Raw genomic sequence first — 17,798 nt, 5'->3', positions numbered from 1 at the left:
AGTGCGCCCCAACCAAGTCGCGTTGCTCTAACCTCTTGTTTTTTTCAGTCATTTTTAAATTTATTTTTGCCTTTAGTATCGCCGTGCTTTTTTCTACTCTTTATTATATTTCCTTATTATTAGTATTGCATATTTGGATGTGAGTTGTTTTCACACTGGAATTTCCCTCCGGGGATGAATAATGTACCTTTCCATTTATCCATCCATCCATCTAATATATACAGACTTGCCAACCTTGGGAAAATAGTAGCAAAATAGTGTAACAGGGATTGTCCGTGGCTTTTGAGTTACTGCAACTAAATTACTCCATCAGTTATTCACACCGTAGCCAGTATACAAGCTTCCATGACTTACTATATATAAAAATGTATCTCATTAGGATATACCCCTTGAATTGCATCATCTCGTAAAGTTACCGATGTTTACCAACTAGAGATGCACCGATTTCAATTTTCTTGGCTGATTCTGATTTCAGATTTATATATTTTTTACCCGTCTGACCTGCAGATTCCGATTTTGGCCAATTACGATTTTCATTCAGTTGTATGTTCATGAGAAAACATTGACTATTCAATATCTTTTGCATTGTTGTCCGAGCATTTTGAGTTTATTTTCAAAATGTTCTTATCATTTGGTCTTGGTCTGGTATATCTGTTGTACGTCCATGACAGATACATTGTGTGATCGGATCACGCTCACATGATAGGACAGCTGCACGTACCGACTACCACTGCAATTTTCAGTTACCACAACAGTGACAGTGGTTACAGAACCACGAGCACAAGGTCGTAGCATCTGATGCAATCCGAGGGATGTAGCGGAGAGGGAGCGATCGGGGCGCAATTTGCGCACCTGCCCCCCCCAACAGTACTGAAGATATGCGTACCAGCGATGTGCGCGCCAACTATGGGCTTCCCATGATCGGATTCGGCGCGCCAGAACCATGTCTATTTTATTTTACATCTCCCAATGGAACCAAACCGTGCGCACTTTCTCTGTGACTCAATGACACCGCGCCTCCGTCCTAAGTTGCGGTGCGCTGTGCGGGGCGTGTACAGAGCCCGGAACACCTGTAGTCCAGAGGGAGCCCTCCTCCAGAACACTGCGTCTGTTTGTTTTTAATTAAAAAATTTTTTTTTTTTTTTTTTTTAAATGAGCATAAAGCTGTCCCTGAGCGCATGGAATGGCTGCCGAAACACTGCATATCTTTTGAATGTTAATTTTCAGATTCAAACAATTACAAGGCTTGAAGTTTAATCAATCAGTCAATATTCTACTGTGATTGAAGGTTTTTCTTTATACAATTCAATAGTGAAATAAAGATATGTCAATTATATGAATTCATGCATCAATTCATCTCATTTTATCCTAACATGTGAGCTTGGCCTATAGGAAAGAGCAGTTTATATGTTGACTGTATCCAATGTTGTGTTGGACATACTATAGAATGATTTTTGCTTGTGTTATGTGAATAATACAGAAGATAAGGAACTTACATACTAAATTGCAATCACAATATTGGTCTTAAAAAATAAAAAATAAAAATTGGGAATTGGATTATTTTCCCCAATAATTTTCAGCCCTAATCATGGGCGCCCAAAGCTCATTGTTTGCACGTGGGGAGAAAAGTCTAACCCGTCTGGTCTGATCCCACAGAAGAGCTACTGTAGCAAAGACTACTGAAAAAGTTAATGCTGCTATGATAGAAAGGTGTCAGAACACACAGTGCATCACAGCTTGCTGCGTATGGGGCTGTGTAGCCACAGACCGGTCAGTGTGTCCATGCTGACCCCTGTCCACCACCGAAAGCGCCTTCAATGGGCACATGAGCGTCAGAACTGGACCATGGAGCAATGGAAGAAGGTGGTCTTGTCTGATGAATCACCTTTCATCTTATATCATATGGATGGCCACAAGTGCGTCATTCACCTGGGGAAGAGATTGCACCAGGATGCACTATGGGAAGAAGGCAAGCCGGCAGAAGCAGTGTGATGTTCTGGGCTAATGTTCTACTGGGGAACCTTGGGTCCTGGCATTTATGTGGATGTTACTTTGACACGTACCACCTACCTAAACTTTGTTGCAGACCAAGTACACACCTCATGGCAACGGTATTCCCTGTTGGCAGTGGCCTCTTTCATCAGGATAATGTGTCGTGTCACTTGAGGTGTGGAAATTTCTCAATTTTAAGATGCATCGATGCAGTGACAGAACATAATCGGGAGATAGAAATATAATTAGGTCTACATGGAAAAAAAACAAACGCGGACCCTACCATTAATTTCTAATTAACTGATTTCATTGTGATTAAAATAACAGCCTACTCAAAATTGAATTATCTCCATCGCGTTAGGGAAGCTCCAGTGACGAAGGAGATCAAGTGCTTGACCGGCCAATCAGAAGCCACGCTGCAGGACGTGCTGAGAAATGTTGACTGGGCCGTGTTTCGCTCCAACCCTGATGATGTCAGAGTATACGGAAGTGATGACGAACTTCATTGCTAAGCTAGCGGAAGATGTGGCTCCCATGGTTATGGTGCAATACCGTGGGTTGAAAAATCCATACAGGACGCACAGAGCACGCGCAGAGCTGCTTACGCTACATCGTAGCTCATGTCAGGGAACATGGAGCATTACAAAGTGGCGTCTTACCAACTAAGGAGGGCTGTGAAAGAGGCAAAGTGTCGATACAGGGAAAGGGTGGAGTCAGTTCCAGCGGTCTGACACAGTACACATGTGGCAGGGATTACGGACTTTTACGGACTACATAGGCAGAGCTACCACCACGGTAAATGCTGACGCTTTTGCATTAGTCCCCTGGTTAGCACAACAGAACCGAGTTCCGCCACCAGAGGTGAGCGCAGACTCAGCATCTCAGAGAACAACGTGATGGCTCTGAGGCAGGTGAACACCAGGAAAGCAGCCGGTTGGGACGGCATCCCTGGACATGTTCTGAAGACCTGTGCTGACCTGCTACACCAGTGTTCACCATCATATTCAGCCTCTCCCTGGCGCAGGTGCCCATATAGAAAACTGGGGATGCGATACATTGAGATGCATCTAGAATCGTTGACAGGTGAATCGTAATCGAATCGTGAGGCCAGTGAAGATTCACACCTCTAACCGCCACACTGCAAAAAATGTTCAAAAATGGTTTGAGGAACATGACAAAGAGTTCAGGGGAATACTATTTCCAGCCTACCTCTGGCATCTCCTCTGTAACAATGTCCACCATGTGCGCTGGCGTGATGTCCTCCTCGCTCTCTGGGCCTGAGTCGTGTTTCTTTCCCCGCCCACTACGCTTCTCTTTCCTCTTCTTCTTCTCTTTCTTCTTCTTCTCTGCCTTCTCTTTTTGCCGACGTTCCTCCTCCAGCTTCACGTACTGGTCGGACATTGGCAGACCTGAGGAAGAGTGCATGGAATTATTTTTACAAATGGATGTCAGACACGCCAGCAGAGAAGAGAGGTCTTGGATTGGATTCCTCTCTACAGGTAAATATTCAGCAGGATAAGGTTCAGGGGTAGGCTGAGGACTTTAGAACATTCGAAATGTTGATGCAGAAGAACTTGACTAATTTAGATATAAAGAAATGTATGAAAGCAGATAGGAAAGGAGGAAAAATAAGGAGCTCAATTAATTGAACGTAGAGCATGCCCATTTGTGCTTTGCCACGGACCATTTAGACTTTTGTCATTTTAAGAGTGCTAAGTGGAGGACTGAGGCCAATTTGACCCACCAGGGACTTTGAGAGGCACACTGAGGTCGATCTGCACCACTGGGATGTGCTCCACTCCTGGAGCGTCCTGGTACACCTGCACGCACAAGACAAAAAACACCCAACAAGCGGTTCAATGTCCTGACTAGACACAAACTGGTTAAGAGACGCCGTTAGCGATAATCTTTTGTTATTTTGGGGATCCCTTGTTTAATTGCATATGGTTTAGGAGTGTGGAGCAGTAGGTGTTTATTTATAACCCAGCGGTCTATCAGGGAGGGTACCTTCTGAGAGGACGGCGAGGCCTTGATGTAGAACGGGTTGTTGGCTTGCTCCTGTTTCCTCACTTCTCTTCTCTAAAGGTGGGAACAAAATTGCAGTTTAGGCACAGGAATAATACAAATAAACAAGTCAGCCGATGCCTTCATAGTCTGTCTTGGTTGTCGCTAGACTGTCGCTATTACTACATAATCACCAATCGTAATCATTTTAGCAGGATCTTTTTGTAAAAACGTAAGATCCACAATCATATGTGGCACGGTGGCGCAGTGCATTGCACTGCTGCCTCACAGCAAGAAGGTCCTGTGTTCGATTCCTGGGGCGCTGTTGGCACCGTGCTCCGGCGGGTTATCTCCCAAATAGGAGCCTTTCTGTGTGGAGCATTGGCATGGACAATGTGTGAACATTGTCCATGTTCTCCCCGTGCTCACATGGGGTTTCCTCCACCTCACGTCAGTAAGGACCCCCCTCAAAAACATGGACACATCATCGTCTGACCAGCGATGGACACTTGTCACCTGGTCCCCGGGCGCGTCCACGTATGCTGCCCACTGCTCCTGGCTGTGCCCCCGGAGGAAGGACAAGCCAGGATGGGTTAAATGCAGAGGAACCATTTCACCGACCACCATCCAAAGCATGTGCGTGTGTGTGTGTGCAAGCATGTGTTGTAGTGTGGTGTGTTGTGTGACAAATCAAGACTGTTTCTTCTTTCATATGTTTCCATCCAAAAAGGGGAATTTTAAGGCAATTTTAGAACTGTAACAATAAATATAATGTGAATTATCCAAGGTTCCATCAACGGGGTTCAGGAAAAGCCATTTGTGTTATGTTCCGATCGAAGTCAATAAATGTCTCTTCCACAATAGGTAGACAGACATGTATTATTATAATAAGCTAATTTTACGCTTTTAAAGTGAACTGTCCTGCCCTTAATTATCATGTATCATCACGAGAATAAAAATGTTTCATACATTATCATTTACTGAGGTTTAATTTGATTATGATGAAATTAAACTTGGAGCAGGGAATCCACTGAAGCAGAAAGACTTTGAAACAACAAAAAAAAAAAAAAAAAAAAAAAAAGATATCGCACATTCCATTCAGTCCACTTCTGGCTCAGAGCCAACCTACCCTTGCCAGCTCCTTCTCGTCCACTTCTGTGTGTCGTGGCCGGGAATGTTTGGGCTCCTCCTTTGTAAATATAGCCTTGGGCTTCTCGTCCTCAGACTCGCTTTCAGATGGTGGTTCGTTGATCCAGGCATCCAAATCCAGACTGCAAAACAAAAGAAAAAACAACAACAATTTTGTTTTGTTTTTTTGCAAAATGTGATACAGCACATTATTTATTTATTTACTTTAAAAGAATTACCATGAGAGACAAATGTTGTATGTGGAAAAGCTCATTCGAGCAAAGCTAATACTGAATCTCCCTTTAAAGTTGTTGTAAACAAAACAGCAAATAAGACAAAAATAAACAGATTGGTTTGTTTGGCAGTGTGTGTTTGGTAACCCACCCTTCAGGGACAGGCACTTTCTTCTGCGCCTTGGGGGCCACTGGGTTGAGTTCTCCAGCAAACAGAGCGGTGACCTCCTCCGCCACCTCAACGTCTTTCTGCTGCAGCTTCTGGATGTACTTCACCAGCTGCAGGATGCAGGACGCCTGGGGTGGGAAGCACAGGACACTTCCATATGGAACTGAATCAATCCCACTGACATCTAGTGTGCCTCCCATTTGGCTTAAAAGTTACCACTATGCCCCCACCAGATATTTTAGTCGGGATATCATTTAACATGCTATCCCAAATGATTAGATGACAGTGTGGGATACCAGAGTGGTAGGAGCAGCAGCACAAGCAGTAACTTAAATAACAGCAGATGCTGTCACAATTATTGCAATAATTTCCTTGACAATTATCAGCGAAAATGTATAACCGTGACCACCCTACTCTAGCGTCACCTATGTCCACAGGAAGAGGTACAAATTATATTGATGAGAACTCACCCAATTTTACCAGAAATTTAGACCAGTTTTAATATTTAACTTAACTTCCCAAGATAAAAAATTAAACATTACACAGAGATTTCAGCCCAGGTTGATGCATTGCCAGCGGGAAGTTTGTCCTCCTCTGTCTTACCCTCTCCTGCACCTCCAGGTTGGCGCTCTGCACAAAGAGGGGCAGTCTGTCTATCATGAGCTGGCTGGTCTCCTGGGCCGCGATGCCATCCGTGTTCCCCTCCTGGCTTCGCAGCACAGTGGCAAACAGCTTGGCAGAATTCTGCACGTACACCGCCTGGATGTGGCCGGGCAGCGTGGCCACCTTGGGCCGGAGCATGGCCTCCAGCGTCTGCATGGGGTTCTCCAGGTGCCTGGAAGGAAGAAAGGGACATACTTACTGTACAATTCTGTTCCAAAGTAAAGTTTGCGTAAAGCCAAACCTCTAAAATACATAATACTTATTATACATATTTATAAATGGGGGAACTTGCGATATTGTAATATTGTTCAAATAAATTAATGTAAATTGAAAAATGTATTTATCTTGCTTGTATTCCCAATAATAGCTCCATATACACCGAGCACTGCAACATGAATATATTAGTGAGATGTTAGCCCTTAAATCACTGTAACTTAAGTGTTATCGTAACTAAGTGTTAAAGTAACAGGTGGGGAACTGCCAAGAACTGTCTGCTTTCCTCTTGTATGAGTCACAGTTATAGATTTATTGATGCACAGTGCAGTGCCTAGGGATTATTCACATACTCTGAGAACTCTCCGCAGATCCAGGCTGCCGCGTATAGCACTTCACAAATGCCGTTGCGCTGCGTGTTGCCTGTCAGAAGGTGGGCATTGTCCAGCAGAGTGGCCATCTGGGCCACAGCGAAGGCTCGGATGGCTTTCACCCGGATGGCTACGTCCAGCATCTGAGAAGCAATGAGGTGGCCGTGCCGCGTGCCCTCCAATCTGGTCAATTCCACCAGGATGCTGATGTACCTGCAAGCAGAATGTTGAAAGGTGCGGTTGGATTTCCGCTTGGGACACAAAAAGTGTGTGCAAATATTGACATGTTTTTTCTAACAATCCAAAGGCAAAGCGTGAGGTACAGCCTCAAGATTCAGACGGCATTAAACAGAAAATGGATACGGACCATTCAAAGTTAGTGATATATTGGTAGTTGCTCTGGCTGCAGATGTCAATGATCTTGGTTAGCAGTTCATCTCTGTACGTAGTCCCCTCTGCTTTGTCCACGTGCAGCATTAACTTCTTCACAATCTCCATCAGGTTCTTCTTGGACACCTGGAACATTACAACACATTGCCTACGTTTGATTTTAAACAAATGAATGAAAACCCACAAGGGTGTTGAGTTATCAAAGAATCTTGCTTCATCTAAATCCTGTTGGAAGGACAAAAGTTAACAGTTAAATGAAGAGCTAAATAACAGGCACTAATCACTGTACTCTGAAGATCAATAAGACACTTCACAGTCCCACTTACAGAAGACTGAAATGGTGACAAAACATTTAAAAGTGAGACAGATTGGTTTCCTCACATATCAGCCGAAAGCAACAGTAGTGAAAGTCAAGGTTCTTGGCTCCATACCATGCCGTAAAGCAGGTCCAGGGCCCTGAGACGGATGGACTCATCCTTGTCATCAAGACATTGGAGGATGAGGTCCTTGTGAGATTGCACAGACTTGGGGTGGGTCTTCAGAATTTTGGACATGGCCAGCAGGCCCAGGTACTTCACTGTGACACACACACACACACACACCCACACCCACACCCACACACACACACACACACACACACACACACACACACACACACACACACACACACACACACACACACCCACACACACACACACACACACACACACACACACACACACACACCAGTGCTGTTGGTAATAAATGTATCTGTTCAAAACAACTAGGATTTTTAGGCCATTATTTACTTAAACTGACATTATGAATGCCTTGTAAAGTAAAAAAAAAAAAACAACTCAAGGTATATTTGAAATTTCATATATATCAAGCATTTGGCCTGTCTAAATTTTATGATTTTACTTTTATCTATACTGATAACTACTAACAATGTAAGAGTAAATACTTGTAAATACTGAGGTGAAAACAATCTTAAAAAAGATTAACATAGTGATTTCTAATTACACATGACAAATCTAATGACAAAAAGGGAAAGAAACTCACACAAAAAACAATAGGGAAAGAACAGGATGGTAAGAACACACAACCACATACACACACAAAAGGATGTGGACATTTTGTTTCCCCTACCGCTTGTTCACAGTCCTTGGCAGCTACTCTGCTCTTTAAGTGAGCAAAAACAAAAATGTGCTGAATCATGTTAACCTTTCTATTCTCTACTGGTCTCAAAGCCAGGGGCCCTCTGACAGAGACAAACACCTCTCAGGTTCTTGAATCAATAAGTGGGCCTGTATGGCAGTGAACTTGAAGAGGATGGTCAGTGCAGCAGGTAAGAGCTCTCAGTCCACAGCATGACTGAAACTAAGAATGTAATCCCCACGACGCCTGTCCATTGGTGCAGATACTTCATTACGTGACACCAAAACATTGGCGCAAAGACTTTGCACTTTGATGGCGGTGTGAGTCTATAAATGAGAATCTACGTTTGCAACTTGGGGATGTGATCTTTGGGTTACGTTTAAAACAGATGCATGTGTAACTGTAAGCAGGCAATTACAAATGAGAACATGCTCTGTCCACCTCGCTGGTGCAAAGTTAAACTCAAAGTCATAAATCAAGCAATTATGAAGTTGCAAACTATGAATCAAGGACTTTGCAAAAATGTCCACGGCTAGAGTAAATTGTAGAAAACCTTGAGGGTTAAAGCAGTTTGGCTTATTGTTAATTTTAATACCTGAGATATTTCATTCTTTTTTCATACTTGTAATTTTTTTGCGGGGATAGGGGAAGTGGAGAAGCATTGTATTAGTCTTCTGGAGGTTGCAAAACTCTGTTTGAGAGTTACTAGGCTCCAAAACCCAACAGTTTGGTGTCACCACCAACAAAATCTTGTGTGGGTCCAGGGTCTTTCACCCATTTGAAATGTAGTATAGTAAAGTATTGGTACAGGACCTTCAACTAAACCATATGAAAAACAAACAAATGCCCAGGTTCAGAATCACAGGTCTATCATCTACTCTCTACATACACCACAACTTAGGCAAATAAAAAGGCTCAGATAACTCGAATGGCAATAGGCATCAACCTAAGCTTCAGCGTTGCAGCGTGGACACACTCGCCGCTTTACTGAGGAGTGTTATTTGAGTCTTTTGTCTTGTATGCACCATTTGTCAAAACAGCCAAATGATTGTGACCTAAGTGCAGTGGCATTTCAAGTCAGCCACCTAATTATGACCACTGGGAAATATCTTCGAGTTATCCAGAGACTGGAAGGGGGCTACGTTGTTGTCCTCTAAATGGATGCTACTCAGAAACACGCAGACAATGAGAGAATGACACACTGCAGGCATTGACAGAGGGCTCACAGTTCTGGTCCGAGTCTTCTATCAGGATTCGCAGTTTCTGTACACAGAGCTGGGGAAAAGAGAGAGAACAAGAGCAAACAGGGAAAGAACGGAATAGAGGAGTGGGAGAAGGGAAAAGGGAGATTATCACCATTGTATACCTTTCCACACCAGTTTCATTTTGTTGACATGAAGGCAAACACACCAAATGAGACAAAGATAAGTGGTATTCAAGAAAACAACACACTAATTGGGTATTTCATGCATACTTGACAGCCACAAGGATTAATACCATGAAGCCTTGATAAGATTTGTCTGGCCAGTAGGTGAATCTCTAGATTGAAAACGTTTTAGTGGAGACAGACATATGAACAGAACAGAAAAAGAGTAGGAAGGTGCCATGTGATTCAACCGGAGTGGAAAGGGTTAATGAAGTCCTCACCACAGACAGAAACAAGTAGACGTTCAGTCTTACCTGAATACTAGCACTGTGGTTTGGCATCCCGGAGGACAGAGAGATCAACACTGCAACGCAAGACAAAGAAAGAAAATGAGATCCGAATCTGGAACTGCATTTACATAACTACTACTGTACTTTTACATTCTAAAGACATCCGGACAACAAAGCACAACCCTGAAGTTTGTTTGGAGCTAAAATTAAATGTCTTATAATGTGATCACACTATAAGTTGGGTTTTCTTGAAGCGTTAATACTAAAAACTGGCATTATCTTCGTTATGGTAGTTTTGTTTAGAGCAAATTTTGTTTGTGTCAAGAAAAGCCAGAATGGGACTCCGGTACCTCCATAGCACCCAAAGCACAGCAGTACTGACCTGCAATCACTGTGTTGACACATTCATACAGCAGAGACATGGCGGATGTACTGTGCAAGGGAAAGATAAAGAACTATTACTGACACGCCCACTCCATCGACACCCATCCTTGGTGCAGAGTCATTAGAAAAGGAGTTTGTGGAGATGTCTCACCTGTGGATCAGGTTTGTGAGGGGTTCAATGAGCTTTTTCCCCAACCGCGGCTCCAGGGGTGTGAGTGCACCAAACTGTAGAACACAAAACATAGGCTGTCGTTACCATACAACCTCAGGTCACCTATGGTCTATAAACTATGGTTGAATGATTGTCAGGAGATCAACACAGAGCACCCACGGAGCTGGCTGACTTACTAGTTTGATGATCTTAATGAGGACCCAGTTGTTGGTGGAGGAGGTCATGAGTTTGAAGAAGAGTGGGGCTAGAGACAGGTAGTTCTTAGGGTTTCTTCTGGCCAACTCACAAATGACGTTCACTGCTGCTGATTGGACACCTAAAAATGGAAACACAAATAAAACCATTTGGCATCATTCAAGAGAAGCGCCCAATAGATACCCAAAATCTTTAAACAGAATATGAAAAATATCCACTCAACACCACTGCAAATTTTGTTACGCCAGAGCAGTTGCAAAAACTCATGTGTAAATCCGGTCGAAATTAGTATTTTTCACAAAAAGCATTTAGCAGCTGCTGCCTATTTCGGTCACCCTACTTTTTTTTAAAATTATCATTTAGGGCTGGGTTTAAAAAAAACAATACTCTACATATCATTAAATCATATTCTATTAGTTTGAAATTATAAATAAATAAAAAAATTATAATATCAATATTTTGCTTGGAAGTTCTGTAACCAATTCCCACTAAATTAAATAACACTACAGTAGTTAATTAATTTGAATATTACATTTCTGTATTCAATGAAATTGTTCTTTGAAATATTTTTGTAACGCATATCAGATGGTATATTGAAAAGATGGTAAATCTAGGTAATTGCTAGACACCAATCAGCAACAACATTATAACCACTGACTGAATAACATTGTTCATTTGGTTCCAATGGCACCTGTCAAGGGGTGGGATATCTTACTAGCCACTTTGACAAGGACCAAATTGTGATTACTAGACGACTGGGTCAGAGCATCTCCAAAACAGCAGGTCTTGTGGCGTGTTCCCGCTATGCAGTGGTTAGTACCTACCAAAAGTAGTCCAAGGAAGGACAACCGGTGAACTGGTGAGCGGGTCATGGGCACCCATGGGCTGATTGATGCGTGTGGGGAGCGAAGTCTAGCCCGTCTGGTCCAATCCCACAGAAGAGCTACTGTAGCACAAATTGCTGAAAAAGTAAATGCTGCTATGATAGAAAGGTGTCAGAACACACAGTGCATCACAGCTTGCTGTGTATGGGGCTGCGTAGCCGCAGACCGGTCAGAGTGTCCATGCTGACCCCTGTCTACCTCCGAAAGCGCCTTCAATGGGCACATGAGCGTCAGAACTGGACCATGGAGCAATGGAATAAGATGGCCTGGTCTGATGAATCACATTTTCTTCTACATCATGTGGATGGCCGGGGTAAGAGTCCAATCCGAGCATCTGTGGGATGTGCTGGAACAACAAGCCTGATCCATGGAGGCCCCACCTCAAAACTTACAGAACTTAGAGATCTGCTGCTAACGTCTTGGTGCCAGATACCACAGGACCCTTCAGAGGTCTTGTGGAGGAGTCTCATGCCTCAACGGGTCAGAGCTGTTTTGTTGGCACAAGGGGGAGGTACAAAATATTAGTAGTTATTAGTGGTGGTTTTAATGTTGTGGCTGATCAGTGTATATTAATATAGAATCACATCAATCTCAATATCAAATTGAATCTGTGTTGAATTGAATAGTGAGATCCTGCCCAATACCCAGCTCTATCATCATTGGTGTCCATTTTCAAACTTTACCATACTTGAAAAAAATTACAAATATTGAACTACCATAGCGTTTCCATAAGTGATAAAAAGTGCCGTGGGCTGCTGAACATTGCAAGTCTGCTCTGGCGACATCGTCAATGAGCAGTCTGTATTCTCATTTCTCTGCATGATGAATAGTTCATAAAGCCGAGGTAACAGAGCGTCTGTCCCTATATTCGGAAACCACCAGAGACTCGGCTTCCTCACGCTGGCGTGAGCATGTCTGTAGCCGACAGAAAGGATAAATAGTCAAAGCTCAAACACCTGAGACACACAGCATCCAGCCATCTAAATTGTAGGGTTGCGTATCATTTAAATTTTATAAATTCAGATTCCGGTTATTGAATCTCTGTTTCGATGCCAATATTTTTTTGAGAGAAAAATAAATAAATAAGGACAAATATTTCAAAAACAAAAATTAGCGTACCTTTATTCTTGGCAAATTTAGGCCATAATCAGTAAACTGTCAATTGTGACAGGAAGGTTATTTTTTCCCTTCATTTATAAAAATGAATATTACTCTTTCTTATAAAGGAATGATCAACAAAAACAATTACAAACCAAACTATTCAAATAAGGAATGGAAAAATATAAGTTAAAATAAAAAAACATTTAGTGAAGCTAAGACAAACTTTTGAGGGTTTGCTGCAGTCAGCCACGGTCCAGGAAGTAAACAGAAGTGTGTGCGCACCCGATATACTTTCTATCGCTATGTCGCAAATAAGTGGCAGAACTGCTTTACAGCAATATTTTTTACGCCATGGTGCTTTACGGTATCTGCATGTGGGAGCCAGTGTAAACAAACACGCCAGAACGTGGCGCTTCTGGAAATTACTCATTGGATGGATAATTAAAACATTTGCCCGCCTGCTACCGCGCCACGACAAGAACATAAGGTGAGATCAGCAGAATCTAAATCTATGTGTCTTATCAAATCCACGGTTCTTGGAAATTTGGATCCCAACTCCACTAACTTGTAGAGATAATACCATGTCTTGGTCCATTACCTTGATCAGGGTCCTCCAGCTTCTCTTTAAGCCTCGGGAAAGCAGGACGCAGGGATTCTGGGTACTTCAGAAACACCTTGTACATGATCAACACTGCTTTCTTCCTGATGTAGGGCTTAGTGTGAGACATCTACGGAGTAAAGAAAAATAAATAATACATTTTCAGGACAGAATAATCTGTACCAATAAGATAGAGAAAGAGCATAAAAAAATAAAAAATAATAAAAATAAAAGACACCGGCTCTCTCAGCTACGCACCAAAGTCATGATGTCATTGGCCAGGTCCCGTGCTAGGTCAGGGGTCACGAAGCACGAGAGGCCGGTCAGAGCAACACCCGTGTCATACTGATTTGGACTGCTGAGATCCTGGGAGAGAATAATGAACATAGGGTAGGGTGACGATAATAATAAACACACAAACCTGGACGATATCAGGGAGGGAGGTGGAAGTAGAGATTATAGAAGCACACACACCAGTAGATACATCTTATTACGTTTTTTTGAAAACTAGCGCATCACTAACCTTCCTGATCTGGTTGGTGGTCAGCATGATGACATCAGTGCTCTCGTGAAAGCACTGAGAGGCAGCCAGGTATCCAATCCTCTGCAGGGGACAGGAAGGAGCATGTATTAATGAGCTATGATAATAATACAGCATCGTTCTAAATTTCCAGAGTGTTGAAATTTCAGACAATCAAAGTAGAACACTAAACTGATAACATAGGGAATACCTGGTATATTAAAGTAAAAGATAACCCTGTTTCGAATTTAATTGTAGTCTGGTACAACCAATATAAACTATCTAATTTATTAGGAATTTTTAAGTTTTGTAGAAAGAAATTAGTTACAGTAGAATTAAGCGGGCATCTGCCATTTTCAACAATAATATATTTATTATTATTTAAGAGATTTTGGCTACATTTCCAGGCAATACGTTTTTCCAAATGAGACTCCCATGCGATTTCAAACTCAACACTCGGCAGCAAATATCTGCTTCCTTGATCACAGACTCAAAATAGGAAATGAAAGAGTAATCAAAACAAATCAATAAGTGAATATTCATGCAAAGTCGTTCAGTGTTTGCATGCCATTGCAAACAAACTTTCAATAACAAAATATGACCCACTGATTTTGACTTGGTTCTCTCTCTCCACAGACACTTGTACTACGCACGATACTTCCCAGCTACCTTCTAAGTCCCAATACCAAAAATATCAAAATAAGAAGAAAATGAATGTGTCTATTACTCTGTAACAACTAGCACAACAGTTATCCATTGTAGACACCAGTCGGGAACAAACGTTTCTCATCTAGCGTTACCTTTGGCCCAAAACGCAGACTTGCTCCTTAAGACTAAAACTGGCTCCATTGTAATATTCTTCATTGTTCAGGTCCATGTTCACAACACAAACCCCGATCTTTAGTAGTGACATAATCGGGTTCCATGATCTGCCTAAGTTAGATTTCTGGTGTCTCGCATCATCAGCCTCACCTTGTAAGTGAACTTGGAGGAGCTCATGACTTCCACAATATTGAAGGCGGCCCAGCTGACATCGTAGCCCAGCATCTGAAGCTATAATGAGAGAAAGGAGCATGTGAGTGAGCGGGGGGGGGGGAGGGAATGTGGCTTTTCCCTGTGGAGCGCAGAGATGCCTCACGTATTAGGCAAAAAGCTTTCAAACTGAGCGTGGACGCCAATCACAGTGAGTTACATTAGTCTAAATGTGGAGCGAGGCTATACATAAAAATAGTGCTTTTTAACACATTGAAACGGGTAGAGGGGGAAAAAAACAAACAAACAAACAAAAAAAATAATAACCTATAGCATTCGGGCCATTCAGAGGAATTCAAAAAAACGACCAAAATAACAACAGTGATTACATAGTCAGTGAATAAAATAAATACGAGGGCTGTACCCGACTCAGAATTTTGTCAGTTGAATCTGATGGGCCGGGCCGGGCCAGCTTGGCTCTTCCCATAAGCAAGATCTGCGGCAGTCTCGGGTGCCATCCCAAGGCGGGGTGCAGAGAGGGAGCAATTTGGGCGCATTTTGCGCACCTGCCTCCCTCTCAGACGATTGGGGAGCCCGCAATCGGCGCGCCAGCACAGTGTGTTTTTATTTTATTTTGCATCTCCTTATTGAACAAAACCGTGCGTGTTGGGCACACTTTCTCTGTGACTCCCTCCCCAATCACCCCCTCTCCATGCGTTATGTGCAGAAAATAATCTTTATGAGTCTACGAGTCGTGCCCTGTTCCTCCGTACCACATCCCCAGACTGTTTTTAGTTGTTTTATTTGGAGGAACGGGGCACGGTGATCAGGGTGAACGAAGAGCTGTGTTTGCATCCGTGTGCAGACTCGGACGATTCACACATATAAAAATATATTTATGATTCCCCTTATTTTTTATTCCTCATTGAAATGTTATCACTGTGCATTTTGTAAGCTTCTATTTGTTGTATCCTGTTATTGTAATGCACAGCGACTGAAATAAATAAATAAATAAATAAACAAACAAACAAACAAACAAACAAACAAACAAACAAACAAAACGGCTGCTTGGCTTGAAAAATCTCAGTCGACTGACGGGTTTCCGACTGATGATTCGACTCGTTGACTTTCAAGGGGCAGCCCTAATAAATACTCTATCCACTTTTCCAATTTTTTCCAATGTTAAACATTTAGCAAATAGAACTGAATAACTTTTTTTTTTTTCAAAGAGGGAATTTAAAATATGAAGACTAATTGGTAGAATATCAATTATTTCACCTACCGGTCCTTCAGTATTGAGAGACTTTAATGTATCTTTAACCTGAGACACAAACTAACCTACATATACATAATATAACAATCATCCGTCCGTATCAGTGTCAGGGATGGACAGAAAGGGTGACTGGGTGCAGGTGCAGGGAGGACTTACATAGGTGAGCTTGCACACAGCATTGGCCTTGACAGCGATGTTATCCTGCTTGAGCTCCTGCTTGATCTCATCGATGCAGGTGGAGATGTATTTGGCCTGGGAGGGGCAGACAGAAGATCAGTGAGGTCAGAGTGATGTCCATGATGAGCTCGTACTACCAGAGTGTATTAGGATTAGTGGCAGGTGAATTTTGGGAGGTTTTAGCAACTGTAGCCCTTGACAAAGTATATACAGAGACTATATAGAGCTTAGGGCTGGGAGATATATTGTCATAATGTTGCTATCGTGATCTGAGCAGAGATACCGTCAGGGATTTGGTTGTTGTAATATGGTGATATAGTTAAATGTTGTCTTATAGGCTGCAACAGAAAAGTATTTTTTGAGCTTCATAGTGTCTTAGAACTTATAATGTGCAATGCCTCTATCAGATTGGTCATAATATCTACATTACTAATGGTTGTTCCTAAAATGTTTATTGTGTGTAAACATCTTTTGCAAACATCCCCGAAGTACTGTAAAATTATTGATAGAGGTATTCGTAAAAAATATTCTGATATTCATGCGACATTTTTGTCAATACCGCCCAGCTTTAATAGAGCAATATGTCATAACTCTTTCAGTCAATACAGTAAGAGGAGGTAGAGTGTCTGAACTGTTTACGTGGCACATTTCCTGAAGCATTTCACTGAAATAATATCTCCAGTGTTGTTATACAAATAGGTCTTAATGAATGAGGCACAAAAACATCTTGTTCATCCGCAGCACTGCAAACAGGATTGCTCATTCACCAATTACTATTTTCCAGCAAATGTGAAACAGTAATTTGTTCACAGTTTAGACTTCTGGATAGTGCGACCAGTCAAACATTGGCAAGTACAGCAAGCTTGGGAAAGAGATGCACAGAAACACATGGCACTACAGAGTACAAGTGTGTGTTGGTCATGTGTCTGAAGTCATGAGACCGCAGTGACATGGGGAGGAGGTGTGCTGGGGCTTGGTCTACTGCCAAAGGAGACTGCATGGCAGGAGACACGGCATCACACACACACACACACACACACACACACACACACACACACACACACACACACACACACACAATTGAAATAATAAGATAGTTGTCAACCAGCCAACGCAGTCAGTTGAGTTTCAGATATAGGGTAAGAGAAAAAGTGAAAAAGGAGATCCCGAGCCAGACGGGAAGTGGAAGCTGAACCAATGCACTATGATCTAGCTCAAGGCTTTTGCATTACACAAAAAGTGCCTCTGGCAAAACAAAATTTGAAATCAATTTAATCTACGGTCCCGATGTAATTTACACGCCCTTTTTTAAAGTATTTGCTGTTTCAATTATGTGGGTGAGAGTGAGTGAGTTTTGTCAGGCCTCAGCATATAAGACATGTGAAGAACAAATAGAGAGAGAGAGAGGGAGAGAGAGAGAGTGCATGAGACACTGGGCTGGTTAGAAAAAAGTACACACACACACACACACACACACACACACACACACACACACACACACACACACACACACACACACACACATTAATATTTCAGCAAACTGTCCAGTGTTGGCTGGGCAACCAA

General features: G+C 42.4%; 1 protein-coding gene across 1 annotated transcript in view; it reads right to left on the bottom strand.

Annotated features, from left to right (window-relative positions):
- Positions 1–17,798, bottom strand: part of ap3d1 (adaptor related protein complex 3 subunit delta 1) — a 34,310-nt gene that overhangs the window by 14,918 nt on the left and 1,594 nt on the right. Inside the window, exons 2-20 of the mRNA XM_080001704.1 lie at positions 16,212–16,307; positions 14,783–14,863; positions 13,814–13,894; positions 13,549–13,656; positions 13,291–13,420; positions 10,689–10,828; positions 10,492–10,565; positions 10,339–10,388; positions 9,981–10,030; positions 9,527–9,575; positions 7,595–7,740; positions 7,141–7,289; positions 6,756–6,986; positions 6,130–6,361; positions 5,509–5,654; positions 5,126–5,267; positions 4,000–4,071; positions 3,737–3,812; positions 3,202–3,401 (exon numbers count right to left, since the gene is read on the bottom strand). Coding sequence (XP_079857830.1) covers positions 3,202–3,401; positions 3,737–3,812; positions 4,000–4,071; positions 5,126–5,267; positions 5,509–5,654; positions 6,130–6,361; positions 6,756–6,986; positions 7,141–7,289; positions 7,595–7,740; positions 9,527–9,575; positions 9,981–10,030; positions 10,339–10,388; positions 10,492–10,565; positions 10,689–10,828; positions 13,291–13,420; positions 13,549–13,656; positions 13,814–13,894; positions 14,783–14,863; positions 16,212–16,307 — 2,253 coding nt within the window. The remainder of the gene's footprint in view (positions 1–3,201; positions 3,402–3,736; positions 3,813–3,999; positions 4,072–5,125; positions 5,268–5,508; positions 5,655–6,129; positions 6,362–6,755; positions 6,987–7,140; positions 7,290–7,594; positions 7,741–9,526; positions 9,576–9,980; positions 10,031–10,338; positions 10,389–10,491; positions 10,566–10,688; positions 10,829–13,290; positions 13,421–13,548; positions 13,657–13,813; positions 13,895–14,782; positions 14,864–16,211; positions 16,308–17,798) is intronic.

This window comes from Zeus faber, assembly GCF_960531495.2.
Source record: "Zeus faber genome assembly, chromosome: 1".
In the NCBI taxonomy this organism is placed as follows: domain Eukaryota; kingdom Metazoa; phylum Chordata; class Actinopteri; order Zeiformes; family Zeidae; genus Zeus; species Zeus faber.
The sequence above is the reverse complement of the archived record's forward strand: the minus strand, read 5'-3'. Positions and strand labels throughout refer to the sequence as shown.